At 37.5% G+C, this 24,464-nt stretch overlaps 7 protein-coding genes, 1 non-coding gene and 1 pseudogene across 10 annotated transcripts; 3 read left to right on the forward strand and 6 right to left on the reverse strand.

Annotated features, from left to right (window-relative positions):
• The first annotated feature begins 471 nt into the window (after nucleotides 1–471).
• LOC104768413 (uncharacterized) lies at nucleotides 472–2,173 on the forward strand. Of its 2 annotated transcripts, XM_010492400.3 has the most exons (8): nucleotides 472–638; nucleotides 740–832; nucleotides 910–1,057; nucleotides 1,144–1,236; nucleotides 1,326–1,380; nucleotides 1,479–1,601; nucleotides 1,706–1,762; nucleotides 1,867–2,173. In XM_010492400.3, the coding sequence occupies exons 1-8, from the start codon at nucleotides 484–486 to the stop codon at nucleotides 1,989–1,991; spliced, it is 849 nt and encodes a 282-aa protein (XP_010490702.2). In that variant the 5' UTR covers nucleotides 472–483; the 3' UTR covers nucleotides 1,992–2,173. The 2 variants fall into 2 exon arrangements, with proteins under 2 accessions (XP_010490702.2, XP_010490703.2); XM_010492401.3 differs by lacking the exon at nucleotides 1,706–1,762 and having other exon boundaries at nucleotides 477–638.
• LOC104772094 (heat shock 70 kDa protein 2-like) lies at nucleotides 2,147–5,366 on the reverse strand. Its single transcript, XM_087506337.1, has 2 exons — nucleotides 4,845–5,366; nucleotides 2,147–4,097 (listed from the first exon to the last, which is right to left on the reverse strand). The coding sequence occupies exons 1-2, from the start codon at nucleotides 5,056–5,058 to the stop codon at nucleotides 2,353–2,355; spliced, it is 1,959 nt and encodes a 652-aa protein (XP_087362463.1). The 5' UTR covers nucleotides 5,059–5,366; the 3' UTR covers nucleotides 2,147–2,352.
• A 909-nt stretch (nucleotides 5,367–6,275) lies between these two features.
• On the reverse strand, nucleotides 6,276–9,102 carry LOC104768412 (heat shock 70 kDa protein 1). The gene is made up of 2 exons (XM_087506339.1): nucleotides 8,499–9,102; nucleotides 6,276–8,184 (listed from the first exon to the last, which is right to left on the reverse strand). Exons 1-2 carry the CDS (start codon nucleotides 8,710–8,712, stop codon nucleotides 6,443–6,445), a joined length of 1,956 nt encoding a protein of 651 aa, XP_087362465.1. The 5' UTR covers nucleotides 8,713–9,102; the 3' UTR covers nucleotides 6,276–6,442.
• A 2,169-nt stretch (nucleotides 9,103–11,271) lies between these two features.
• LOC104768419 (dolichyl-diphosphooligosaccharide--protein glycosyltransferase subunit 4B) lies at nucleotides 11,272–11,992 on the reverse strand. The gene is made up of 2 exons (XM_010492409.3): nucleotides 11,931–11,992; nucleotides 11,272–11,504 (listed from the first exon to the last, which is right to left on the reverse strand). Exon 2 carries the CDS (start codon nucleotides 11,502–11,504, stop codon nucleotides 11,397–11,399), a length of 108 nt encoding a protein of 35 aa, XP_010490711.1. The 5' UTR covers nucleotides 11,931–11,992; the 3' UTR covers nucleotides 11,272–11,396.
• Nucleotides 11,993–12,111: 119 nt separating this feature from the next.
• On the reverse strand, nucleotides 12,112–12,183 carry TRNAH-GUG (transfer RNA histidin (anticodon GUG)). The gene has a single exon. It is a non-coding gene; the product is annotated as a tRNA-His (tRNA).
• Nucleotides 12,184–12,259: 76 nt separating this feature from the next.
• On the forward strand, nucleotides 12,260–14,012 carry LOC104768420 (uncharacterized). Its single transcript, XM_010492410.3, has 4 exons — nucleotides 12,260–12,689; nucleotides 13,055–13,345; nucleotides 13,437–13,613; nucleotides 13,729–14,012. Exons 1-4 carry the CDS (start codon nucleotides 12,504–12,506, stop codon nucleotides 13,825–13,827), a joined length of 753 nt encoding a protein of 250 aa, XP_010490712.1. The 5' UTR covers nucleotides 12,260–12,503; the 3' UTR covers nucleotides 13,828–14,012.
• Nucleotides 14,013–14,218: 206 nt separating this feature from the next.
• LOC104768421 (kinetochore-associated protein KNL-2 homolog) lies at nucleotides 14,219–17,270 on the forward strand. The gene is made up of 9 exons (XM_010492411.3): nucleotides 14,219–14,379; nucleotides 14,464–14,552; nucleotides 14,644–14,788; nucleotides 14,911–15,034; nucleotides 15,124–16,427; nucleotides 16,581–16,662; nucleotides 16,749–16,807; nucleotides 16,886–16,943; nucleotides 17,024–17,270. Exons 1-9 carry the CDS (start codon nucleotides 14,317–14,319, stop codon nucleotides 17,056–17,058), a joined length of 1,959 nt encoding a protein of 652 aa, XP_010490713.2. The 5' UTR covers nucleotides 14,219–14,316; the 3' UTR covers nucleotides 17,059–17,270.
• Nucleotides 17,271–17,783: 513 nt separating this feature from the next.
• LOC104768422 (THO complex subunit 4B) lies at nucleotides 17,784–19,616 on the reverse strand. Its single transcript, XM_010492412.2, has 5 exons — nucleotides 19,235–19,616; nucleotides 18,926–19,108; nucleotides 18,752–18,820; nucleotides 18,427–18,656; nucleotides 17,784–18,225 (listed from the first exon to the last, which is right to left on the reverse strand). Exons 1-5 carry the CDS (start codon nucleotides 19,430–19,432, stop codon nucleotides 18,036–18,038), a joined length of 870 nt encoding a protein of 289 aa, XP_010490714.2. The 5' UTR covers nucleotides 19,433–19,616; the 3' UTR covers nucleotides 17,784–18,035.
• Nucleotides 19,617–23,215: 3,599 nt separating this feature from the next.
• Nucleotides 23,216–24,266, reverse strand: LOC147918370 (ABC transporter B family member 21 pseudogene; annotated as a pseudogene). Its single transcript, XR_015593335.1, has 3 exons — nucleotides 24,008–24,266; nucleotides 23,577–23,867; nucleotides 23,216–23,471 (listed from the first exon to the last, which is right to left on the reverse strand). The product of XR_015593335.1 is annotated as an ABC transporter B family member 21 pseudogene (transcript).
• Nucleotides 24,267–24,464: the final 198 nt, after the last annotated feature.

The raw sequence follows: 24,464 nt of genomic DNA on the forward strand, positions 1-24,464 counted from the left end.
CAAGGAACCACATGTCTATCTAAGGCTACTTGTTAAGTTTTCATAAGCTTGATAACACTATTTGAGAGTAAAGGCACAAGATAAAGTCAAAAGTGTTTACCTTTTTGCTCTCTTTCTGAAGCTCGGAGATAAGAGTTCACCTCTGACGGCATACTGACACTTGTTGACGTTTTTCATTGAGAGAATCGTAGTCTAATGCCTTGAGAGCCATTTTAATTTCACTCTAAAGGAAACACTAGCTCTCAACTTCAATACCTTATCAAACACCCTCCTCTACAACTGGGATTAACAAACTTGTGTGTCAGACAAGAGTTCATCTAAGATTAAGATGAAATAATCGAGATCATAGCTAAATCAACAGCGTAAAATCCTTAATTTATGGGTGTCAATGAACCCATTCTCTAGGCCTACTAGGCCCAATAGTTGTTTCTTGATTTTAAACCGGGACTTACACGATTTTAAACCGGTTTAATCGGGTTGATTATGGTACAGCAGTGGTCGGGTTTTTGCGTCGTCGTCTTCAAACTCTCTGACCTTGAGCGCAGTGTGCTTCCTGCTTCTGCTTTCATGGAATCTTCAATTCCAAATTCTTCTTCTAGAAAAACTAATTTCTCTTCCCTGGATCAGTCCAACCGAAGGTGAATCGAATTCATATTATTTGAAAAAACTCAACATCCCTTTTGAATTTAAGCCTCATTGATTTATGTCATGTAATGTTTGGTTTTTTGGTTATTGATAGATGTAGCGGCGGTAGAGGTAAGATGGAGAACGATCGACGAAGACCTCATCAGGGCGGCGAAAAAGATAAAATTGATGCGCTTGGAAGACTCTTGTAAGTGAGTATCATCACTGACTTGATTCGATATGTATATTGTATTTGTATAGCTTAGGTTTGGTTGGATAATTTAGGATACGAATCTTGCGACACATGGCTACTGAGCTGAGATTGAACATTCGAGTTGATGGTTTTGTTAATGTTGGAGATTTACTTGAGCTGAATTTGAAAACCTCTGGAAATTTTCAGTTGAAGTCACACACGATTGATGAAATCAGAGATGTCAGTTTCATCATTATCTTCTTCACTTGTGCTTTTTATCACCGACGACCAATTTCGATTTAGATATGTTTTGTGTAACTTTGCAGGCTGTGAGAAGAGATGACAAACAACGTTTTAGCCTCTTAGAAGAAGAGGATGGTGAGCTCCTGATCCGCGCTAACCAAGGCCACTCCATCACTGTAATTGAACTTTTTTTAACTAATCCTTTGCATTTCTCTATTCTCTTCTTCATCTTTTGTGTTGAAAGCTGAGACCTTTCGATTCGCAGACGGTAGAGTCAGAACAGTTACTTAAACCAATACTGTCACCAGAAGATGCTCCAGGTACTAGTAGGACACCTACTTGTGACTTCTTCTGTTATGTATGTATATGACTCGCATAGTTAGTTGCTCGTGTTAATTAGAAATTTCTGTAATGGCAGTGTGTGTACATGGAACTTATAGGAAGAATTTGGAATCCATCTTAGCATCAGGTTTAAAGCGCATGAATAGAATGCATGTTCACTTCTCTTGTGGCTTACCAACAGATGGTGCAGCGATTAGTGGTAAGATTTTTTTTGATCCTATTGTTGTTGTTGTTGTTGTTTCTGCTTTATGATTGCATATGCACATTTTATCTGATTCAAAATTTACATGATTTGTGGCCAAGGCATGAGAAGGAATGTTAATGTTTTGATTTTCCTTGACATAAAGAAAGCTCTTGAAGGTATTACATTAGCATGAGAGCTTAACTTAATTCCCTGTCTTAAAATTTAGTGATGTTGTCCATCAGAGATACAACATGTCAGTAATACTTGTGAATTTATCCAGATGGGATTGCGTTGTACATGTCAAACAACAAAGTGATTTTGACTGAAGGCATTGATGGTATAGTGCCTGTCGATTACTTCCACAAGATTGAGTCTTGGCCTGACCGGCAGTCCATACCATTCTGATTCATATGATCACAGGTTTATGTATTTCTTCAACCCGTTGTAAAAACTTCATACACATATGTTTCCGACTCTTGGAAGATTTGCTCATCTTCTAAGTTAGTACAACCATTAAAGTAACAGTCCCATGTTTAAGTTCTATGTTCACGACGTTCTAATATCCAAAAGCAGATATTTTTTACTAATGATCAAAAAAGAACCAAGTATTCTATAGAAAACTTGTATCCGTCATCATCATAGCTGGGCAAACTAGCCATTGTTCAAAAAAATACTAACCAAAAACACAACAAAGAGAACATAAAAAGTCTTAACGATCCAAAGAAAAGAGAGACAGAAAGAGAGAGAGAGGTAAACATCCAACAGATTAGTCGACCTCCTCGATCTTAGGGCCAGCACCGCCTGGAGCAGGAGGAGCATCTTCGTCCATAGCATGGGGACCTGGACCACCGGCTTCACCACCAGCTCCTTGGTATATCTTGGCAATGATTGGGTTGCAGATGCTCTCCAACTCCTTCATCTTGTCTTCAAACTCGTCAGTTTCAGCCAACTGGTTACCCTCGAGCCACTGAATCGCCTGCTCAATGGAGTCCTCGATCTTCTTCTTGTCTGCTGCGGGAAGCTTCTCACCGATCTTCTCGTCTTGGAAGGTGTTCCTCATGTTGTAAGCGTAGTTCTCAAGAGCATTCTTGGCTTCAACCTTCTTCTTGTGCTCCTCGTCCTCAGACTTGTACTTCTCTGCTTCTTGAACCATCTTCTCGATCTCATCCTTGGAGAGACGACCCTTGTCGTTGGTGATGGTGATCTTGTTCTTCTGTCCGGTGGTCTTGTCCTCAGCAGAAACGTTGAGGATACCATTGGCATCTATGTCAAAGCAGACAGTGATCTGAGGGACACCACGAGGAGCCGGAGGGATTCCGGAGAGCTCGAATTTACCGAGAAGGTTGTTGTCCTTGGTTCTGGCTCTCTCACCTTCGAACACCTGGATTAACACGCCGGGCTGGTTGTCTGAGTAAGTGGAGAAGACCTGCTCCTTCTTGGTCGGGATGGTTGTGTTTCTCTGAATCAAAGTGGTCATGACACCACCAGCAGTTTCAAGACCGAGAGAGAGAGGAGTGACATCAAGCAAGAGAAGGTCTTGAACCTTCTCGTTTCCTTCACCGCTTAGAATAGCTCCCTGTACGGCTGCACCGTATGCAACAGCCTCGTCAGGGTTGATAGACTTGCAGAGCTCTTTACCATTGAAGAAATCTTGGAGAAGCTGTTGAACTTTGGGGATACGGGTGGAACCACCGACAAGAACAACTTCGTGGACTGAGTTCTTGTCCATCTTAGCATCACGGAGACACTTCTCAACAGGCTCCATACACTTCCTGAAAAGATCCATGTTAAGCTCTTCGAATCTAGCACGGGTGATTGGAGCAAAGAGGTCAGCTCCTCCATAGAGAGAGTCAATCTCGATGGTCGTTTGCGCCGTGGAAGAAAGAGTTCTCTTTGCTCTCTCGCAAGCTGTTCTCAGCCTCCTAAGGGGTCTTGCGAGGCCAGTGATGTCCTGCTTACTCTTCCTCTTAAACTCTTGAACAAAGTGGTTAACCATTCTGTTATCGAAATCTTCACCACCAAGATGAGTATCTCCAGCAGTAGCCTTGACCTCAAAGATACCTTCTTCAATTGTAAGAAGAGAGACATCAAAAGTACCACCACCAAGATCAAAGATAAGAACGTTCTTCTCTCCAACGCTGGTGGCCTTCTTGTCAAGACCGTAGGCAATGGCAGCAGCAGTGGGCTCGTTGATGATACGGAGAACATTCAAACCAGCGATGACACCAGCATCCTTAGTGGCTTGACGCTGAGAGTCATTGAAGTAAGCAGGAACGGTGACCACAGCGTTCTTGATAGTGGTGCCAAGGTAAGCTTCACTAATCTCACGCATCTTAATGAGAACCATGGAAGAGATCTCCTCAGCAGAGAACTGTTTCTCTTCACCCTTGTAGTTGACTACGATCATTGGCTTCTCAGCAGTTCCTGAAGAGATGATAGTGAAAGGCCACAGCTTCCTGTCGCTTTGGACAGATGCGTCACTGAATCTACGACCAATCAACCTCTTTGCATCTGTCAAAATTAAACAAAACGACATCAATAGACCGAACACACAAAAATCAAAATCAAAGTGAATCCTAACTTCAACAAATTCACAAGAAGTTCAAAATCATATAACTTTACCAAAAAAAAAAAAAAGATCATCATCATATAAACCCTAAAAATTCGCAATTTAACTCAAACACGAAACAGCGAGAGAGAGACTTAAGAATAGATCAGTATGTAATAAGATGAGTTTACAAATCAATTAATGTATACCCTAATTCTTTGGTCAGAGAAGATAAAAATCCTAACTTCAACAAATCCACAGGATTAGTATAACGCAAAGAAGTAATTTAACTCAAACTCAAACCCTAAAAATCATCCTTATACAAACCCTAAAAATCGTAATTTAACTCAAACACGAAACAGAATTAAAAGCAGAGTCTGTAATAAGATGGGAGAGTATACATACTCAAACACGAAACAGCGAGAGAGAGATTTAAGAACAGAGTATGTAATAAGATGAGTTTACAAATCAATCAATTTATACTCTTAATTCTTTGGTCAGAGAAGAGAAAAATCCTAACTTCAACAAATCCACAGGATTAGTATAACGCAAAGAAGTAATTTGAGTCATCAAGCCCTAAAAATCATCCTATACAAACCCTAAAAATCATCCTATACAAACCCTAAAAAATCGTAATTTAACTCAAACACGAAACACCGATCGAGAGAATTCAAAGCAGAGTATGTAATAAGATGAGAGAGTATACATACCGAAGACAGTGTTAACAGGGTTCATGGCAACCTGGTTCTTAGCAGCATCTCCGATCAGCCTCTCGGTGTCGGTGAAAGCGACGTAAGACGGCGTGGTTCGGTTACCTTGATCATTAGCAATGATCTCAACACGGTCGTGTTGCCACACTCCAACACAAGAGTAGGTAGTACCAAGATCGATACCGATCGCAGGACCTTCTCCTTTACCAGCCATTGTTATCGAGAAACAAAGAAAGATTTAGCTAAAGAGTAAAAAGACGAAAAGTTTTCAGAGCAATGAAGAGAGCTAGGTTTTTTTTTAGGTTTGTGAAGAGAAGAAGAGCATCGGAGCCTTTATATGGTTGAGACTTATGTTTCCAGAATGTTCTGTAATGTGGTATGAACCGTTAGATTAATTTTGAGATTGATCCGACGGTTGTGAAGTGGTGGATACCTTTTTCCAAATCTTAAAGCAGATTTGTTCAAGGACAACAAAAGGGAAAATATCAAAAAGTGATACTGTCCGAAAACGGAAAGGCGCGTGAGGGAGAATTGGAAAAATGCTATAACGTTCATATATGAACGTCGGGTTATCAATTGCCACGTCTTGTGGCAGAGTTAGTGGGCCTATAAGAGAATTTAAAAGCAGTTCATCGGCTGTGTGGGCCGTGTTGAGGCTATTCTTTTACTGATTGATTGGGTTGTAGAAGGGGCCTATGAGTAGAAACAAAATTTTCCATAAAGTAATGTCAAACTTTTAATCTAAAATATAAAATAGAGGAAGTATATAAATTTCAACCCGTGGTGAATAATTTTTATCGATCACATTACAATAAAAATAGAGGAAGTCTATAATTTTTGACCCGTACATAATAATGTTTCTATCTCTTAAGCTACTACATATCCTTACTTGAGAGTTGAGAATTGAGATGAACCGATTTAGAGATATTTATCAATCAGATTCATGATATTTTCTTATGGAATTAAGATCTGAAATTGTTAGATAAAAAATGCAATATATGTATATTCAGTTTTGTGTATCAGTTGCAAAATATCATGTTATTGAATGCAGTTTTGTGTGTATACAAATACAATACAAAACAAATTAGTAAACTCCACTAAAGATTCTTCAATTACATCTTCAAATTTGATAAACAACATCTATACAACTTTCATGCACTTCATCATCATTTTTTCTTTTAATATATACAAAGAACACATATATAAATGCAACTCTAAATAGTATTTATATATATGTTAGTAAAACCATTAAGGTAAAAGTCCCTCGTTTAAGCTTTAACGTTTGTACTATGTAATATATCCAAAAGCAGATTTTTTTACTTAACTCTACGAAGGTAGAGAAATCCTTACTATTGAAGTAAGACAAAAAGACGTATAAGGATAGCGAATTAAGCTAGATTGTAATTCTAATTAAGGATAAACGAGAGAATATAGAGAACTTTTGATTTTATCCGAAGTCATACCAGACATTGTTCAAAAAAACTAACCAAAAAACACCACAAAACAGGCTCCATTAAAAGAGCCCAACATAAAAAGTCTTTAAGCGATCAAAAGTAAAAGATAGAGGAATAAAGAGAGAGAGGTCAAAGTCCGACAGATTAGTCGACCTCCTCGATCTTAGGGCCAGCACCGCCTGAAGCAGGAGGAGCATCATCGTCCATTCCAGCGGCACCTGGTCCACCGGCTTCACCACCAGCTCCTTGGTACATCTTGGCGATGATTGGGTTGCAGATGCTCTCCAACTCCTTCATCTTGTCTTCAAACTCATCAGCCTCGGCCAACTGGTTACCCTCGAGCCACTGAATCGCCTGCTCAATTGAGTCCTCGATCTTCTTCTTGTCTGCTGCGGGGAGCTTCTCACCGATCTTCTCATCCTGGATGGTGTTCCTCATGTTGTAAGCGTAGTTCTCAAGAGCATTCTTGGCCTCGACCTTCTTCTTGTGTTCCTCATCCTCAGACTTGTACTTCTCTGCCTCTTGAACCATCTTCTCAATCTCATCCTTTGAGAGACGACCCTTGTCGTTGGTGATGGTGATCTTGTTCTTCTGTCCGGTGGTCTTGTCCTCAGCAGAAACGTTGAGGATACCATTGGCGTCAATGTCAAAGCAGACAGTGATCTGAGGGACACCACGTGGAGCAGGAGGGATTCCGGAGAGCTCAAACTTTCCGAGAAGGTTGTTGTCCTTGGTTCTGGCTCTCTCACCTTCGTACACCTGGATCAACACACCGGGCTGGTTGTCAGAGTAGGTGGAGAAGACCTGCTCCTTCTTGGTTGGGATGGTTGTGTTTCTGGGGATCAAAGTGGTCATGACACCTCCGGCAGTTTCCAAACCAAGGGAAAGAGGAGTGACATCGAGCAACAAAAGATCTTGGACCTTCTCGTTTCCTTCACCGCTGAGAATAGCTCCCTGGACGGCAGCACCGTAGGCAACAGCCTCATCGGGGTTGATAGACTTGCAAAGCTCCTTGCCGTTGAAGAAGTCCTGAAGCAATTGCTGAACCTTAGGGATACGGGTGGAACCACCAACAAGGACAACATCGTGAACGGTACTCTTGTCCATCTTAGCATCACGTAGACACTTCTCAACTGGCTCCATACACTTCCTGAATAGATCCATGTTGAGCTCCTCAAATCTAGCACGGGTGATGGTGGAGTAGAAGTCAATACCCTCGTAGAGAGAGTCAATCTCGATGGTGGTCTGAGCAGTGGAGGAAAGAGTCCTCTTCGCTCTCTCACATGAAGTTCTCAACCTCCTAAGAGCTCTTGGGTTACCAGTGATATCCTTCTTGCTCTTCCTCTTAAACTCCTGAACGAAATGGTTCACCATTCTGTTGTCAAAATCTTCACCACCAAGATGAGTGTCACCAGCAGTAGCCTTGACCTCAAAGATACCTTCCTCAATGGTAAGAAGGGAGACATCAAAAGTACCACCACCAAGATCGAAGATAAGAACGTTCTTCTCTCCAACACTGGTAGCCTTCTTGTCAAGACCGTAAGCAATAGCTGCAGCTGTGGGCTCGTTGATGATTCTCATAACGTTCAAACCGGCAATAACTCCAGCATCCTTTGTGGCTTGACGCTGAGAGTCGTTGAAGTAGGCAGGAACAGTGACAACAGCGTTCTTGATAGAGACACCAAGGTAAGCCTCAGCAATCTCACGCATCTTAATGAGAACCATGGAAGAGATCTCCTCAGCAGCGAACTCCTTCTCTTCACCCTTGTAGTTGACGTAGATCATTGGCTTGTCGGCGGGTCCGGCCTGGATCTTGAATGGCCATAATTTCATGTCACTCTGAACAGAGCTGTCACTGAAACGACGACCGATCAATCTCTTGGCATCTGCAAAATCAGGAAAAAAACAAACAAATTAAGTATACAGAATAATCATTAAACAGATCTGAAACATAATCAATAAGCAATGAATACAGATCTAACAACCCTAACAAATCCAAAAAGTAAATAGCTATTAATAGTAATAAAACAAAACTTGTCGAGCTCAACGAACAAAATATACCTAGAGTAATTAATATAAGATCTACTGATGAAACCCTAGATTATATTCCAGATCTAACTACAAAACAAGTATAGATCTAACTACCACAAGACTACGATTGAAGTGATCTAGATTCGAGCTAGGGAAACGAGATACGTACCAAAGACGGTGTTAACAGGGTTCATGGCGACCTGGTTCTTAGCGGCATCACCGATCAACCTCTCGGAGTCGGTGAAAGCAACGTAAGATGGAGTGGTTCTGTTTCCTTGATCATTAGCAATGATCTCAACACGGTCGTGTTGCCATACTCCGACGCAAGAGTAAGTAGTACCGAGATCGATACCGATTGCTGGACCTTCACCTTTACCGGACATTTTTTTCTTATCGGAAGATTTAGAAAACTACAAGAGATCTAAGAACAGAGACTCTGAATAAAAGAATAGAGAACGAAGAAGACGATAGAGCGGCTAGGGTTTATTTTTAGTAAGAAACAATGGGGGAAGCGAATTGTTTATATAGAGCCTTGAGTTTGATCGGACGGTCAAGAATTGGTTATTGAGAGTTAAGATCTAAGGCGCCAGGCTGTTTTAAAAGGTTTCGAGAATGTTCGATGGCTGTGAGGTAAAACCCTAATTTGTACACGTTGGCATATTTTTTTAGTATTTTGATTGGTTTGTGAGGTATACCTTGAGAGCAAGTTGTGTGGGAGCTTATCTTCTCTCTCTTCCACGTGCAGGTTGTTTTGTACATTGATCTTCCTAAATATGCGGATCATAATATTTTCCTTATTTGAATATGTTAATTACAGGAGTTCGGTGCGATATTTCCTTATTTTTTGTTTACATCATTTTCCTATTCTTTTTCTTTACCAAAAATAAAAAAGCTTACTATTATATTTTTTTAAAATGATAATATTCCAAAATCAATATCTTCTAGTATCCCGAATATATTTTACACTTATCTTTTTAATGTGTGTAAAAAACAAAAATATAGTAATTATATTTTTAATGGGAGTGTAATTTTAAATTTCACACAGAATTTGGTAAGAGTTTATATAAATGATCCGAGATTGAACCGCTTTTTTGGTTAACAATGGGACGAATGTAATGGGCGGTGTTCAAACGACATATGTAATGGTCGGATCAAATAGGCTTTGTTGTGGCTTTACTTCAAGCCAACACTTCTCTTCTATAAGCCAGTTCATGGGACAATCATCCAATCCCTGGTTCTTTGTTTTCTGAACAAAACTCTCGATAGCTCTGAGTTTTGTTACAGTAGCCGATAATCCTCTTATGCCACACTAGAACAAGCTTTTGCTTTAGGGTTCTTTCTCAAAGAAGACTCCCAAAAGGCACCAAAACTTATCCTAAAGTTCTAACTTACAAGGAGCCACATCGAATTGGTTACAACCAGAAAGCGTTCAAGGCTACTTTGAAGAGGTAAAATCTCAACCAACTCTCTACCAAGACTACAAAAAGAGAGAGCTATAGAAGTAACTATTTAAAAAGACACTGAAGCATGAACATTCACCTAACAAGGAGCATGGAGACGCAAAAGAAGTTTAGAATGAACATTTTTTCAACTAGTACTCTAGGGTGGTGCATTAATGCAATAGACAATAAGTATCACAGCAGAGGTAATTCAAACAACCTAATCATGAGAGTTAAAGGATGAAATGCGCATGTACTCAACATAATTGCAGATACTCCTCCAATGAGCCTAGACTGTATAAACATCGTAACTGTACCACATATGACATAACATCATTGAAAAGACTTTGGATGCACATATTAAACTAACGTGAAACAAGTTAAACCTGAAGTAAACTATGATTATATGATACAAGTGACCAACAGAGAGACGACCGGAGTATAAGATATTCACTCATGTATGCTAATATGTTCTTAACACAAAGCTTGCATACCAAAACTTGCATGATGGAAGAGGTAAAATCTCAACCAACTCTCTACCAAGACTACAAAAAGAGAGAGCTATAGAAGTAACTATTTAACAAGACACTGAAGCATGAACATTCACCTAACAAGGAGCATGGAGACGCAGAGAAGTTTAGAATGAACATTCTTTAAACAAGTACTCTAGGGTGGTGCACTAAAAGATTGATGCAATAGACAATAAGTATCACAACAAAGGGTTTCAAACAACCTAATTATTAGAGTTAAAGTATGAAATGCGTATGTACTCAACATAATCGCAGGTACTCATCCAGAGAGCCAGACTGTATAAACATCGTAACTGTGGATGCACATTAAGTTAACGTAAAACAAGTTAAACCTGTAGTAAACCGTGACTATATGGAGAAACTCATTTTAGATTTGTAGCTTTAACAAATTACAAAGCTAATAAGTCTATTTTCTCAAATACCCTATTTTAAGAACCATTCAAGACTGTGATACAAGTAATCAAACCAGTAGTAAAAGTTAAGAATGAACATTCTTTGAACGAGTACTCTAGGGTGGTGCAATAAATGCAAAAGACAATAAGTATCACAACAGAGGTAATTCAAACAATGCTAATCATGAGAGTTAAAGGGTGAAATGCGTATGTACTCAACATAATGGCAGGTACTCCTTTAGTGAGCCTAGACTGTATAAACATCGTAACTGTACCACACATGACATAACATCATTGATAAAACTTTGGATGCACATCAGGATAAGGTGAAACAAGTTAAACCTGTAGTAAACCATGATTATTTGGAGAAGCTCATTTTAGCTTTGTAGCTTTAACAAATTACAAAGCTAATTAAGTCTGTTTTTTTCTCAAATACCCGATTTCAAGACCCAGTCAAGACTGTGATACAAGTAATAAAGCCAGAGAGAAGACCTAAAACCGGAGTATATGAGATTCACTCGTGTATGCTAATATGCTCTAAACACAAAGGTTGCATACCAAAACTTGCATGATGGAAGCACTAGGAAAGATTAGTCTTATATCCATCAAAAACCACATTGTCGAAATACATTTGATTACTCATCTAGTAGCAAAACATCAAGCCCTATGGAATGCTAAAGACAACAAAAGATGAAACCTTAAAAATTCATTCGAATTTTGGTTCGGCCACCACGAAATGGTATGCAATGACCATTATGAAGATGAAAATCCCCAGAAAATTGGCAAAGAAGCCCAGGTCTTGGTCGTCAAACATCTGTAACACCCACAGCAATTTAAAATATATGAGAGAAGTCATTGGTATCAGACTTTGACAAAACTTGCAGAAATCACCAACGAATCCACAATTTTTAACATTCTTTTCTATCTCCAAGACTACCAAATAGTTCACAAAATTAGGATCATATAGCAGAATATATCCACAACACAAGATCGAGAGATTGAGCATTTTAGAAAACTTGATCGAGAATTCAAAATACATACATGAGAAAGGATCTGAATTATCAAAGGCATCAACAATCGAATACCCAAAAAAAAAACCGATATTGATTGAACCTCACAGCAGTTAACAAAGAAAAAGTGTCATCAGATCCCTACGTCAAGAACCTAAGATCCACAAATTCACAGCCATTCCTTTTTGAGGACAAGACCAGAAAACCAAAGTAAATCTATGAATATTTACCTTCGTGAGCTCGAACAACAGCCTTCCTTCAATGCTTCTTCTCTCTCTCTCTCTCTCGACTCTACCAAGCAGATCGAAGAAGACTCTGACTGATTAAGGAGAAAGTTGACTCAAGACTTGGTACAAAAAATAAACGTCGTCGTTTTGTAAATTTGTAAGGTAAAAAGAGGAAAAAAGAAAGTGTGGCTGCTGGGATTCGAGCCCAGGTCTCCACGGCCACAACGTGGAATTCTTACCACTAAACTACAGCCACTTTGTTGCTTTATCTTCAACTAACATTATATTTATTCCCCCACAATTGTTTCGTCTTCTACTTCCTTCTTCACTGTGTAGTAATAATTAATACTTGAGCAATGGCTGGGAAACAGTTTCATATCCCCCCCCCCCCAAATTAAAAGCTTTAGCAAATCCTCTCCCTTGCATAATCACACAAGTTCCCTAATCGATTTGAACAAATTCTTTTATTAACAATCATCCCAGATCGAACTTCAGATTCAGGGGTTTTTCATCTTTTGTCAAAAAAAAAGTCAAATCCTTTGAGGGGGTTTTAGGTTTTTAGCTCTGCGTTACAAAATGTCTACAGGTGTTTGCGGTAAACGGGTCGGGTATGATGATTACTTCGGCTCTTCATCTTCCCCGACCAATAAGAGATCCAAATGGTCAAGCTTTGGATCGCCGATTCGTCCTTCTGAAACCGGGTCTGGATCCGATGACCCCGTTGCTTCTTTGATCCATATGTTCCCTGCCATGGATCCTGAGGTTCGTTTTATTATAAGCGTGATAAAGTTTCCATTTTTACCGATGAATAAATAGCTCTTTTCGTTTACTTAAAGTTCATCTTTACATACATCATCTTCCAAGAAAAAGGTGTATTTTATTGTGTTGATTGGTGTGTACAGTGTTAAAACAAGTGTTCCTTTCATGAAATGAACTAAGTGACAGTTTTGTGTATCCATTTGAGGCATTGATTGGTTTGCCTTCGACTATCAAAGCTAATGGATTGTCTAGAGGCACTTGATGCAACATTAGTCAATGTTACTGTGTGCTATATGGAATGTGAGAAAAATGTTATTGGAGTTTGTTGCTTATGTAGTCTTTGTTTATCTGGTGGGATTTTGAATTAGTTTGTGAGAGAGGTTCTGAGCAACAAGAACAATGTGTTTGAAGAGGCAAAAGAGAGTTTAAGTTCAATTTCCTTCAACGGCGATTTGGATAGAACAGAAGCTAGTAGCTCCTTTGATGGTTCTGTGGGAAGTTGGAGGGATGTGGATATGGTTGACGGAGCTAAATGGGTCGATAGACTTGTATCCGAGATGTCAAAGGCGAAAAACATTGATGATATGAGGCAACGTGTTGTGGTGATCTTAGAAGCTGTAGAGAGAATCATTAAGCATAACACCAATGCCTCAAAGAAGGTATAAAACTTATATTATGACGTTTGATAATGCTCAGGTTTTTTCTTGGGCTTAGATGATAACAGAATTAGAGCTCTCATTCTTGATGCAGCTTGAGTATGCGTCATTAAAGGAGACTCTACAGAGTTTGATTAATGATAACCAAATCTTGAAACGTGCAATTGCGAGTCAACACCAGCGTAGCTCTGAAAACGAAGAGAAGGCCAAAGAAGTACATCGTTTGAAAGGCGTGGTTGGGCAATACCAAGAACAGCTTCATAAACTAGAGGTAAATTACTTTGCTTACTAGAAATTCTCGAACCATCAATCTTGTCGATCAATCAATCAATGAAGGGTTAAACTGATTTTTTCCTATGTTTTCGTACGTGAAAATCAATGATCAGCTAAGCAACTACGCCTTGAAACTCCATCTTCAAAGGTCACAACAACAACAACAACAACAAAGTTCTTTCTCAGGGAATTTGCCTCCAGACGTTTACTGAAACCAAAATGACTGCTTACTACATATATCAGCATAACTATAACAGGGTCAGGGACGACTCATGAATCTTCTCTATCCGGTTCAGAAGTTTTCCAAGTCTTTTTGAGTATATTTGTTTCTTCTGAAACTGTTTGTGAGAGAGTACGTTGGAGAATCTATATCTATATCTATAATTTTATGTTTACATTGCCTAGTGTTTCTACTTTTGTGTGTTGACCAAACTTTGAGTTTGACATATTGTTTTCCTTCATAAGAGAGTAGTGTAGTACAAATTTCTTAAAACTAAACCGGAGAATCTAAAAACCAGAAAACAATAACCAAAATACAAACATGAAACCTAACCGGGTATCTAAACCGGATAATAATAATTTTTCCCGCCAAAGCAATTTTTCAGCCCCATTGTTCTAAATAGTGAAAACCCTAAAAAATCTAATCTCGAAATCCGAATCTTCCTCATAGGGGCTAAGTGACTGAGAAAGTATCAGGCTCCATGGCTGAGCATCGTGAACCAAATTTCGACGACGATGGTTCGAAGTCGTATTCCCAGAAAACGGTGAGTCAGCTTTTTTTTACTTCATCTCCTCTTCTTGTGTGTTTGAGATTCAATCAGTGTAATCTGGGGTTTATGTAAAAATAGGTTGTACTGAGAGATTGGTGGTTAGTTAAATGCCCAAAGGAATCCCAAGGCAAACGATTTGGTGTTGCCGGAATCGAAGATCCCGTCGAGTAAGACACATCCCAACCTTTTTCTGGGTTTCATTGTATTACTGAAATTTCGATTTTGTCTACTGAAATTTCGATTTTTGCCTGAAAATAGGAAACGAGCAGTGCGTGTGTTTACATCGTCTCCAATCATCAAAGCTTTAGATGTTTTCACGCTCTTAGCATCTGATGGAATCTATATCACTCTCCGAGGTTTTATTAACAAGGAACGCCTTGTTAAAAATGGTTTTACCCCTGAGGTAATCTAATGGTTTTGCTTTTTTACTTGTTGTGTAACTTTGAGCTATTAAGAGAATTTAGTAGAACACATATATGTTTTTGACTGACTTTGATTTGTTCTGTGGTCTGTTCTTGGGATTAGATTTCCCATGAATTCATCTTCGGGTTTCCTCCTTGTTGGGAACGAATTTGTAACAATTGCTATGGTGGAGAAGTCTCCTTAGGCACTGATGATACCGATACCGTCTCTTCAACAGTCTCTAAAGGTTAGGAGTTGAAAGAACATATCTTTATGTGTGTGTTTTTATTTTCTCCTGATGCATCCGTGTTTGATGTATTGTGATTTGTTTTGCAGCTTACTATCCCATTTTATCGCCATGTAAGAACTATAAAGAGAATCTAGAGGAGGATAGTCTAGCAGAGGGAAGAGATGAAAGCAACGTGACTGACACGATTGCAACAGAGATTACTACTAATACTGAAGATGGTTCTAGACCAAGATATAAAATTACTGCAAGGAGAAAGTCTCTTCATCTGCGAACAAGATTTGGTGGAAAAAGTGTAGAGGACCAAAGGATACTTGAATCGAGTGAAGTCCACAATACTACTAATGATGGAGATCTTGGTAGTGAAGGTTTTGATGAAGCTAAGAGCGGCGATGTAGAAAATGATAATTGTGAGGGTATCGATAATGGAGTGGTATCGCCAGCTGATGGATCTGGTAGAAACCATACTGGTGCAGATAATGTTGATAAAGTAACAAGTACGATTACTACTGCAGAATCACTGACTTCAGAACAGCTACTTATAGATGAATGCGAGGTTATCAATCATGAAGACGGGGTAAAGAAACTCGATGACAGCACGAATGATGGAGATCGTGGTAGTGAAGGTTTGGATAAGGCTAAGAGCGATAGTGTCGATCAAGATGAATTTGAGGCTATCAATAATGGAGTGTTATTGCCAGCGGATGGATGTGGTAGAACGCGTATCGATGCAGATAATAATGTGGATAAAGTAACAAGTGCAAGTGCTACTGGAGAATCACTGACTTCAGAAGAGCAAAAAGGTGAACTTAAGGTAACAGCGGCATCTCCACATTCTCTGTTTAAAGACTTAGATAAGAGTAGCAAACCTGGAAGGAAAGGAATGTCGAAGAAAAGTCGCAAGACCCTCAAAAAAGCCGGCAATGTAGTGGAACCTAGTCATCGTTCTGAGACCAAAGTCAAAAGTGCAGCGAACAAAAGGAAACCCCAGAAGCCGACTACTAATGATAAAGATCGTGGTAAGGAAGATGTGAATAATGCCAAGAGCGATGACGTAGAAAGAGATGAATGTGTGGGTATCAATGATGATGATGAAGTGATAGATGGATGTGGTAGAATGCATTCTGGTACAGATGGCGTTGGAAAACTAACAAGTAAGAATGCTACTAAAGAATCACGGACTTCAGAACAGCGAAAAGGTAGAGAGAAGGAAACAAAGACATCTCTGCTTTCAAAAGACTTGAATAGCAAGCATGGAAAGAAAAAAAGGTCAAAGAAAAGTGAAAAGACGCCTAAAAGAGACTTGCAAGCAGCTGAGGAAAACTTGTCATGTGAAAGTGAAGAAAACTTGTCATGGGGAAACACAAAGAGGAAGATTGACTTTGATGTCGAGGTAACTATTTCCTCTCTTGTCACATTTCACATTCTGGGAATCATCAATTCAAATATGAAATATAATGATATTCAAATATGTAACCAATAATTCCATGATATTCATGTTGTTGGTTGATGGTAGTTGATGCTCTTTTTGTTATGTAATTCAAAGGTAACACCGGAAAACAAAGTGAAGAAGCAGAAGACCAATGCCGTGTCTACTGACTCAGTGGGACAGAAACGGTCAAGATCAGGTTAATAGAGAGTAGAACTTCTTCACTTCCAAAGGGATATGTCGAAAGCCTTTAGTTGAAAACGTTTTTGTTTAATATTTTTGCAGGAAGGGTGCTTGTGTCATCACTAGAATATTGGCGCAACCAAATTCCTGTTTATGATATGGTTTGTGATTTGATTCTTGAACACTACATTAAGTCATTAACCATGGAAACAGAGCCTTAGCATTGTCTGGTTTTGCAGGATCGGAGACTTATAGAAGTAAAGGGTGGTCATGAAAGTAACCCAACTCTATCAAAAGGTTCGTTCTTTAAAGCTGTTTTTGATGAACTGGGGTGGGGCTTCACCATAATACAATTTTTTTGTATTTCTATTTTATAGGAAAAGTATCTTATCGTCGAAAGCCAAGAAGTTGAAAATCAAATACACTATCTCAAACTTCGGTAATTAAGATTTTGTAATTATTTTGGTTGGTCGTAAAAACTTTCCCAGGATTTGTATATATTTATGTTTTATTTTGGATGGTCGTAGAGGCTCTCTCAGGATTTGTAGCTTTGTAATATATATTTATGTTTTTTGTTATCGCGTTCCACTAATATCTTAGATTGATAAAAGTAAAATTTTAGTAGATCTATTTGCTTTGATATGATTACAAAATCTGAAAAACTACAACTTAATTCAAATGCCTTGATATGATTACAGCAGAATCTGAATAAAATTTTGCTGAAGAGAGAGATGATGAGATTCATCTTCATTTTCACACCACTCCACACTACATTTTTTATTGTTCCAACAAAAATCTCTTAAATTGCGCCAAAAAAATATATATATACCAACAACAAATCCACTTTTCTGCACCAAATCCATTTGAATTCCGTAGCTAAGCCGAACAAAGAACTGTTAAATGCGCCAAATGTACAAGTCGAAGGGAAAGAAGAAGAATATGGCACCGTTTCTGTCTAACGCAATTTCAATTTCATTCATATGCACTTAAATACGACTGACTGAAAAACTAACACCATTGATATAAACAGAAACATTACCTCCAAAGAAAACGGTAGATAATTATTTGAAATTACGGTGCTCTGCCACCACAACTTTCTCAGCTTCATCATCTGCTTAAACACTAGCAAGAGACCAGTAGATGGATATGTGTTTTGAATAAACACTTTAGAAGAGTTTGAGTTCCACGGTACACACAATGCTGTTTCTCTTACCTCAACTTCAAAAGCTAAAAAAGCTCACAAATAGAAAAGAAGAAGAAAAAATAGCTAATCAATGGTGTCAGACCCCATTGACATCAATCTAAAGATCATACTAATACAAAAGCATATCGTGCACTAACGGAAGGAATACATGTAGACATGCAATAGACTTTTTGTCTCCCCTTCTTTTAACTTGTTTCCATTGCCTCTTTGTGGTACTTGTCCAACTCAGCATCAAGATCCTCTGCAGATACATTTTCATCACGTACTCTTCCATTGCCACGACCACCACGTCCTCTAGCTCCCCTACCACCTCGGAAATTACCTCCGCCAAAACCACCACGAGGCCGTCCCACAAAACCCCCTCTTCCTCTTCCTCTGTTTCATTCATATCCAAAATAATAAATAGGAGAAAAGGTTCATGTAATCAACGTATCAGACAGAATACACTTAGCTGACTCCAATCTAACCAAATTGAAGGTATAAATATAAGAGACTCTCTAGCAAATGATACCAGGAAGTTTCCATATAAGACATCATATTAAACCAAGCAATTACTAAACAGGAAACAGCACAAACCTGAAGTTTCCATTGAAGTTCCCATTGAAATTGCTATTAAAGTTCCCAAGAATTCCGTTTGAAGGAAAAGGAATCTGAGCTGGAGCAAGCATTGGAGGAAGAGTGGGAGCTGAAAGATTAGTTCCAACAATCTCAATCTTCATCAGTTTTCCATCCAATTGAACATTGTTGTAACGCTTGACAGCTGCCAAGGCATCACCACGTCTAGAGAAAACAACTTCAGCAGTACCCTGAAAGAAAGCACAGATTTTTTACAATTGATCAGGACAAAGCCAATTGATCCTAAACCCCTAAAAGCAGAAAGAAAGCTAATTCATCAAAGTACCTTCGATCTTCCACTCCTATCATAGTGAATCCCATACCTCTTAAGGTCACCAACCTCTGAGAAAAGCTCCTACAAACAAACACAAGTCCAAATTAGTAAAGGGCTCAAGTAACAAACACTAAAGGCTAAGTTGTTTAAGGCTGAATCTGTTGTAATCTGTTGTTTAAGACAGACCTTGATATCCTCATTGGAGACACCATAGTCTAAGTTGGAAATATAGAGCTTAGTTCCAGTCTCGATTGAGGAGCCACCAACGATAGGAGCAGCTTGATGCCCAAAAGCCGCCGCCACACTCGCATCCGTAGCGAAAACATCGTTTTGCCACATGGCGTCTTGAGCTTGTTGTTGTATCGTCGGCTGTTTTGTTCGTCAAAAGAAGAAACGAAAACAGATCTCAACTTTTTTTGAATTTTTTGAAAAAAGAACCCTAATTTGAATTCTCTGATTCTGGAAGGAAGGGAGATATAAAAATCAATGGCTGACCCTTGAATACGGCGCCGTTCTGTTTCCTACGCGGTTAGCAAACCGACGAGACGGACCGGAATTGGAACCGGAGCTGTTGTTGAATCCTCCGCGAGCACCGCTACTATTACCACCAACGTTTCCTCGGCCACGAGATCCAGTAGGTTTTCGATTAGATTTGATGATGTCGTCGAGTGACATATCTAATCCACCTGACATCTTCGCCGGATCTTTTTTCTTCTGGTTCCGATTTAGAGATTAGCAGCTAGGGTTTTGCTGCAGTGTGAGATAGATGAAAGATGAAACAATCCTCAGAGAGAGAGAGGAGAAGTTGTTATAATATCTACTACGTAAATTTGCAATACAGTCCTCGAAATTTTAGTAAATGTTGTTTTGTTTCGCTAAAATCCTTTTCTTACAAAATAGATCCTTGAATTCTTAATGGGCCAGTCGTAATCATATATGATCTACGGCCTCATATATGGGCCGAATTAAAAGTCCATCAATATTATATCCCAACTGCTGTTGGTTGACCAACTCATATTGTCTTTTGTTGTTTTATACAAGTCATGCTTTCTCTCTAATGGTAACACTACATCAACCGATAGATATAGAGACCTTGTCTTGAGTGTTGCCATTAAAGTAGTCTGTTTTATGGGGAAAAATAAATAAATTTAAGCTTAGAATTTGATTGGAATTAAATCGAGATAGGACCACAAACCAATAACATTATCTTGACTTATTGTTTTGGGTCAGCAGCAACTTATGAGTTATGTCTTATGTGTGATTCTAGCAACGTTGATTTAATGTGTCCTGCAGGATCTATGTGTGATCTTCGTATAGGCGAAATTCGCAAAATAAAGGACCACAAACGTAATTTTGCTCTGATCTCATGATGAAACACTTTGGCTTGTTGTGTGTTTCACACAGCGTATATTTTACTTCGTTAGTAATAAACGGTATCTTAACGTATAATATGTGATGGCTTCTTGATCTTTAACTTGCTGTGTGAAATCATTTACTTCCCCACCGTATACTCTACTGTATCAGTATGGGTTAGTAGCCTAGTACCGTTACATATCTTGGGGAGAATAACGACAAATGCTATGCTCACTGTTCGCAAAAAAAAAGACTATTCATACAACTCAAATGGGCCTTTTATTGGAATCATAAATATCCAGTGGCCCATCCTTATTATCGACTTACTCAAAAAAAAATTAAAAATATGTGGTGGACAAAGTACATGTGAAAGCACAAGCGTTGCCTGTATCCGTATGGGCACTAGATGTAGATGTAGTAAGTATGTGAGTGTCTGTATCTGTACGTGCATTGGCGCGTATTTATAATTGTTAGTCAATTTTATGTTTTTTTTTTCTGTCAACTCAATGGCTTTGATTGGTAACATGACTTAACATTGAGTTAAGTTGAGTTATGGACTTAACTCAAAATTTATTCAAAAATGTTACCAATCAAGAATAAAACTAAACTTTTTGAAGTTGAGTTTGAATAATCATGTGTTATGGTTGATGTACAAATTTGAGGTATATCCTTTGTAAAATTGTTAACTCAAAAGATTATTCAACATCATGGAATTTTTCATGAGTTAGGATGTGGTAAGTTGAATTAGCTAATTTTTTAATTAAATAAAACGAAAATACAGTTATATAAAACAAAATATTATTTTTTGCTTAATTCATATATCAATAAAAATATATTTTACCTTTTTATTTTATTTAATAACTTCTTTCTTTAGTTATTTTGAATTTTTAATATTTTGCCAATTTTTTTTCCATTTGAATCAAATTAGGCATAGATCTAAATATCATAAGATTGTAAATATTATGAAATACATGTAGTTATGTTTATTAATATATTTTATTATTAAATTATTTTAATTTATTTTATTAATATTTTTTTTACTAATACATTTTATTTTCTTTTCTTTTATTAAATTTATTCACTAATACTTTTTAATAATTATAATTATTAATCATTTACAATTAAAATTAATTAAATAATATATACTGCAACATCTACCACAAAAGTGTCACCAGTCAGTAATTTTGGTAAGATTGATAAATCATATTCTTACAGCAATTTATTACATCAAACCGCTATTTTTACCACATAATTTTTAATGCAAAATACATCGGATTATAATATTCTCAGCAACTCAACTTCAGAAAACCATGTTACCAGTCAGAGCAAATATGGCAAACAGATCTTTGCGTCAGACTTTATGTAGGAGTCTACTATAAAAATTACAAAATTTGTAATCATTAGATCATAGATGAATTTTTAATTTATCACAAATAAACGGATTCGAACTCAGTGATGATACTACATGACATCAACATCTCGCTAACTAATAACCGTTTACATGATACAGTAATATTATTATTAGTGTTATCAATATACAGATTAAAAGAAATGCCAAATATCGTTAGTGATCTCACATGGTTTACATCACTTCCCCATGCAGTGGAGAGCCGTTTGTCATGTGCCCCTCGGCCCTCGCCGCTGAAAATATCAAATAGGTAGATAGATCTGTAGTAAGTTAATGCCTTCACCATTATTCAATTCATAAATCATAATGATTCGACTATCTTAATAGGTAGTGCTATATAGATCTAGCCATATAATGCCCTCACCTCTGTTTTTTTTTTTTCTTTTTTTTTTTTTTTTTTTTTTTTTACCAAAGCAGCTATAAATATATGGTTGCTACCAGAGCTTTACCAAGATTAACGGTGGTCAAAGGCGATAACTAAATCTGACCTAATATGTTCAACAGAATAGTATTTATAATAATAAATGTTAAAAATTTTCTAAAAAAACATTATATGACAAAAATAATTATAAATAGTAATTCTTTTCCCTTTCTTTTCCACCAAATGATTAACCAAATCTTAAAAATCTATATCCCTAAATAATTTCCTTTCAATAGATAACATATTAAATAGAGTAAAGAATGCTTTAACCTAATTGTATACGACTTTGTTGTATTTGTTTCCTTCTTCCTTTAACATTTAAAACGTGAATGGTCTAGCCAATTGAACATACTTAATTAAATGTATTTTGTAGAAATATGCCTCTTACGTGTTTCTCAAAAATTTGATGCAGTAAGCCAAAGTTTCTTTTTTATACACGGCTCTGGTTGCTACTATTGTAAATTTGTTAATATGTTGTTAACCGGTTCGTGGAGACTACAATTTGCATGGCAATTGGCAAGTGTGTGTGATGAACCTGTTTCATTCAGTATTAATTTGTTGTCAGCAAGTTGAATCCTGTTTTTTTAATTATCGTATCATACTCGTGTTTGACAAATATATATATATATATATATCATACTCGTTATATTAATTGCTAAATTAACTTCAACTTTGAAAATAAAAAGGTATCCTCAACGACCATTACAAGTTGTTCAGCCATCTGTTTTACATTTTTTGATAGTTAAATCACTTTCAAAATATAGAATTAGTCAATTAGATAGATAAAGTAATAATTATTGACATTAAAATATTGCATTAATCTCGATAGTGGTGTGTGTACCTTTGTGTAAATCTACCACCTAACTAGTCATTATCAGGCCTCTCAGCAATCAATTTTTCAAGGCAAAAAATTAATAATCAAGATATCGTAGTTGGATTCTCTGAACTTGGAAACGGGATGTGAACGGAACACCTATATCCTATGAGCACGGGCTATGAGAATTTATAAATACACTAGTTAGTACCCGCGCTACGCCGGGCGGTTGTTCTTAAATTTTCTATTTTATAATTTTTTTTGTTTTGTACTTTTTGAAATAGATAATTTTTATGTTGTTTGGAAATCAAAATCATAATTAATAAAATATTTTATTGTGTTCTATAGTATTTTTTTTTTGTTTTTTCGTTATTATTTGTTGATTGAATATTTAAAAGCAGAGTAAAAAAGCATAAACACCATCTTTGATATTAATTAAAGTATCATGCTTTCTTCCTCTCTCCACTATGACTCCATTCTTTAACCACTGCAATTACATAAGTATTCTTGATAGTCGATAACCGATGAACCACCACCACGTACAACGGTTCGATTAACCATAACCCGGTCCAATGCATCTTGTACCACACGCTCTGACTCAGCGTCTAGAGCACTCATGGCTTCATCAAGTAGCAGCACTTTAGGGTCTTTATCGTTTGCTCTAGCTATGGCTACTCTATGCTTTTTGTCCACCTTATAATTGAATTCCTCTTTCACCAACCATTGTATCATAGACCTGCAATGGTAAGTAAATCTTTCAGTCTAATCTGAAACCATGGACTTAGGAATTAGAGCTAGACAATCTGTTTGTTTTTGGTTCGATTATTCCGGTTTAAGTTACCTATTGTAGGCCACGATGAAGCCATGAGCGTAAGATAGGTCAGCTGCAAATACGATTTGATTTCAGTAGCATCTCCTCCTTTACCATATGTAATGTTTGCTCTGATCGTTTCATTGAACAAAACAGATTCTCAACTCACCAATCCGTTTTGTTTTCTAAACCATATCACTTGAAATGTCTTGATCTTAACTCCATCAAAAGTGATCTGACCATAATCAAGCTCGTAAAACCTCTGCAACAACATAGTCACTGTGATTCCCCGCTTCCGCTCTCTCCAATCAAAGCTATTGTCTGAAACAGAGAACCAAAAACAAAAGAAGAGAATTTAGAATTTAATTGAACCGAAGTGAGCTGGATTTATATCAAACTAACTCATATGTTATACTTTTATTTTATTTGACAATCGGTTTCAGTTCTTCTATATATATAACCTTTCCAACACCACAAATAGATAGATAAAGATCTTGGAAGATCTGAACATCTGTTCTTGAATGATATTTGAAACTGATATGATGAAGTTCGATATCTCCTTTAACATTATCAAGAACTCTTCCAGACTCATCACTTGGATCAATCTTTGATTATAATTGTAAAGATCGATGCAGCCGCATTGCTAGCTTTGCTGGAATCAGGAGACAATGAACTTGACTGAGAGATTGCTACCATTCTCAAAGCAAAGAAACATGTCTTGAAACATAACAGTCTTTAGAAAGGGGCACAGAAAAACATGAATCATGAGTTTCTGAAACACATTTGTTGCTTTTTACCCTGAAAACTGAATCAAAGGTTGTTTTGCCGTCTTTGACAAGCCTTGCATCGGCATAGAAACTGGTAGCATAAGAAGAGAAGAGGAAAAGGAAAGAAACTCTAAAAACGATACCACTGACT

This window comes from Camelina sativa, chromosome 20, assembly GCF_030686135.1.
Source record: "Camelina sativa cultivar CO46 ecotype springtype chromosome 20, ASM3068613v1".
Lineage (NCBI taxonomy): Eukaryota > Viridiplantae > Streptophyta > Magnoliopsida > Brassicales > Brassicaceae > Camelina > Camelina sativa.

Bases quoted from the DNA above. Each gene is read 5' to 3' on its own strand.
- LOC104768413 (XM_010492400.3), top strand. From the start codon at position 484: ATGGTACAGCAGTGGTCGGGTTTTTGCGTCGTCGTCTTCAAACTCTCT. The intron at 639-739 runs GTGAATCGAATT...GGTTATTGATAG, and splicing joins CTGGATCAGTCCAACCGAAG to ATGTAGCGGCGGTAGAGGTA. The intron at 1,237-1,325 runs GTAATTGAACTT...TTCGATTCGCAG, and splicing joins ACCAAGGCCACTCCATCACT to ACGGTAGAGTCAGAACAGTT.
- LOC104772094 (XM_087506337.1), bottom strand. From the start codon at position 5,058: ATGGCTGGTAAAGGAGAAGGTCCTGCGATCGGTATCGATCTTGGTACT. The intron at 4,098-4,844 runs GTATGTATACTC...TAATTTTGACAG, and splicing joins CCCTGTTAACACTGTCTTCG to ATGCAAAGAGGTTGATTGGT.
- LOC104768412 (XM_087506339.1), bottom strand. From the start codon at position 8,712: ATGTCCGGTAAAGGTGAAGGTCCAGCAATCGGTATCGATCTCGGTACT. The intron at 8,185-8,498 runs GTACGTATCTCG...CTGATTTTGCAG, and splicing joins CCCTGTTAACACCGTCTTTG to ATGCCAAGAGATTGATCGGT.
- LOC104768419 (XM_010492409.3), bottom strand. From the start codon at position 11,504: ATGTTTGACGACCAAGACCTGGGCTTCTTTGCCAATTTTCTGGGGATT.
- LOC104768420 (XM_010492410.3), top strand. From the start codon at position 12,504: ATGTCTACAGGTGTTTGCGGTAAACGGGTCGGGTATGATGATTACTTC. The intron at 12,690-13,054 runs GTTCGTTTTATT...ATTTTGAATTAG, and splicing joins TCCCTGCCATGGATCCTGAG to TTTGTGAGAGAGGTTCTGAG. The intron at 13,346-13,436 runs GTATAAAACTTA...TTCTTGATGCAG, and splicing joins ACACCAATGCCTCAAAGAAG to CTTGAGTATGCGTCATTAAA.
- LOC104768421 (XM_010492411.3), top strand. From the start codon at position 14,317: ATGGCTGAGCATCGTGAACCAAATTTCGACGACGATGGTTCGAAGTCG. The intron at 14,380-14,463 runs GTGAGTCAGCTT...ATGTAAAAATAG, and splicing joins AGTCGTATTCCCAGAAAACG to GTTGTACTGAGAGATTGGTG. The intron at 16,808-16,885 runs GTTTGTGATTTG...CTGGTTTTGCAG, and splicing joins AAATTCCTGTTTATGATATG to GATCGGAGACTTATAGAAGT.
- LOC104768422 (XM_010492412.2), bottom strand. From the start codon at position 19,432: ATGTCAGGTGGATTAGATATGTCACTCGACGACATCATCAAATCTAAT. The intron at 19,109-19,234 runs GTCAGCCATTGA...CGAACAAAACAG, and splicing joins GAACGGCGCCGTATTCAAGG to CCGACGATACAACAACAAGC. The intron at 18,226-18,426 runs GTTTGTGCTGTT...TGAATGAAACAG, and splicing joins AACTTCAATGGAAACTTCAG to AGGAAGAGGAAGAGGGGGTT.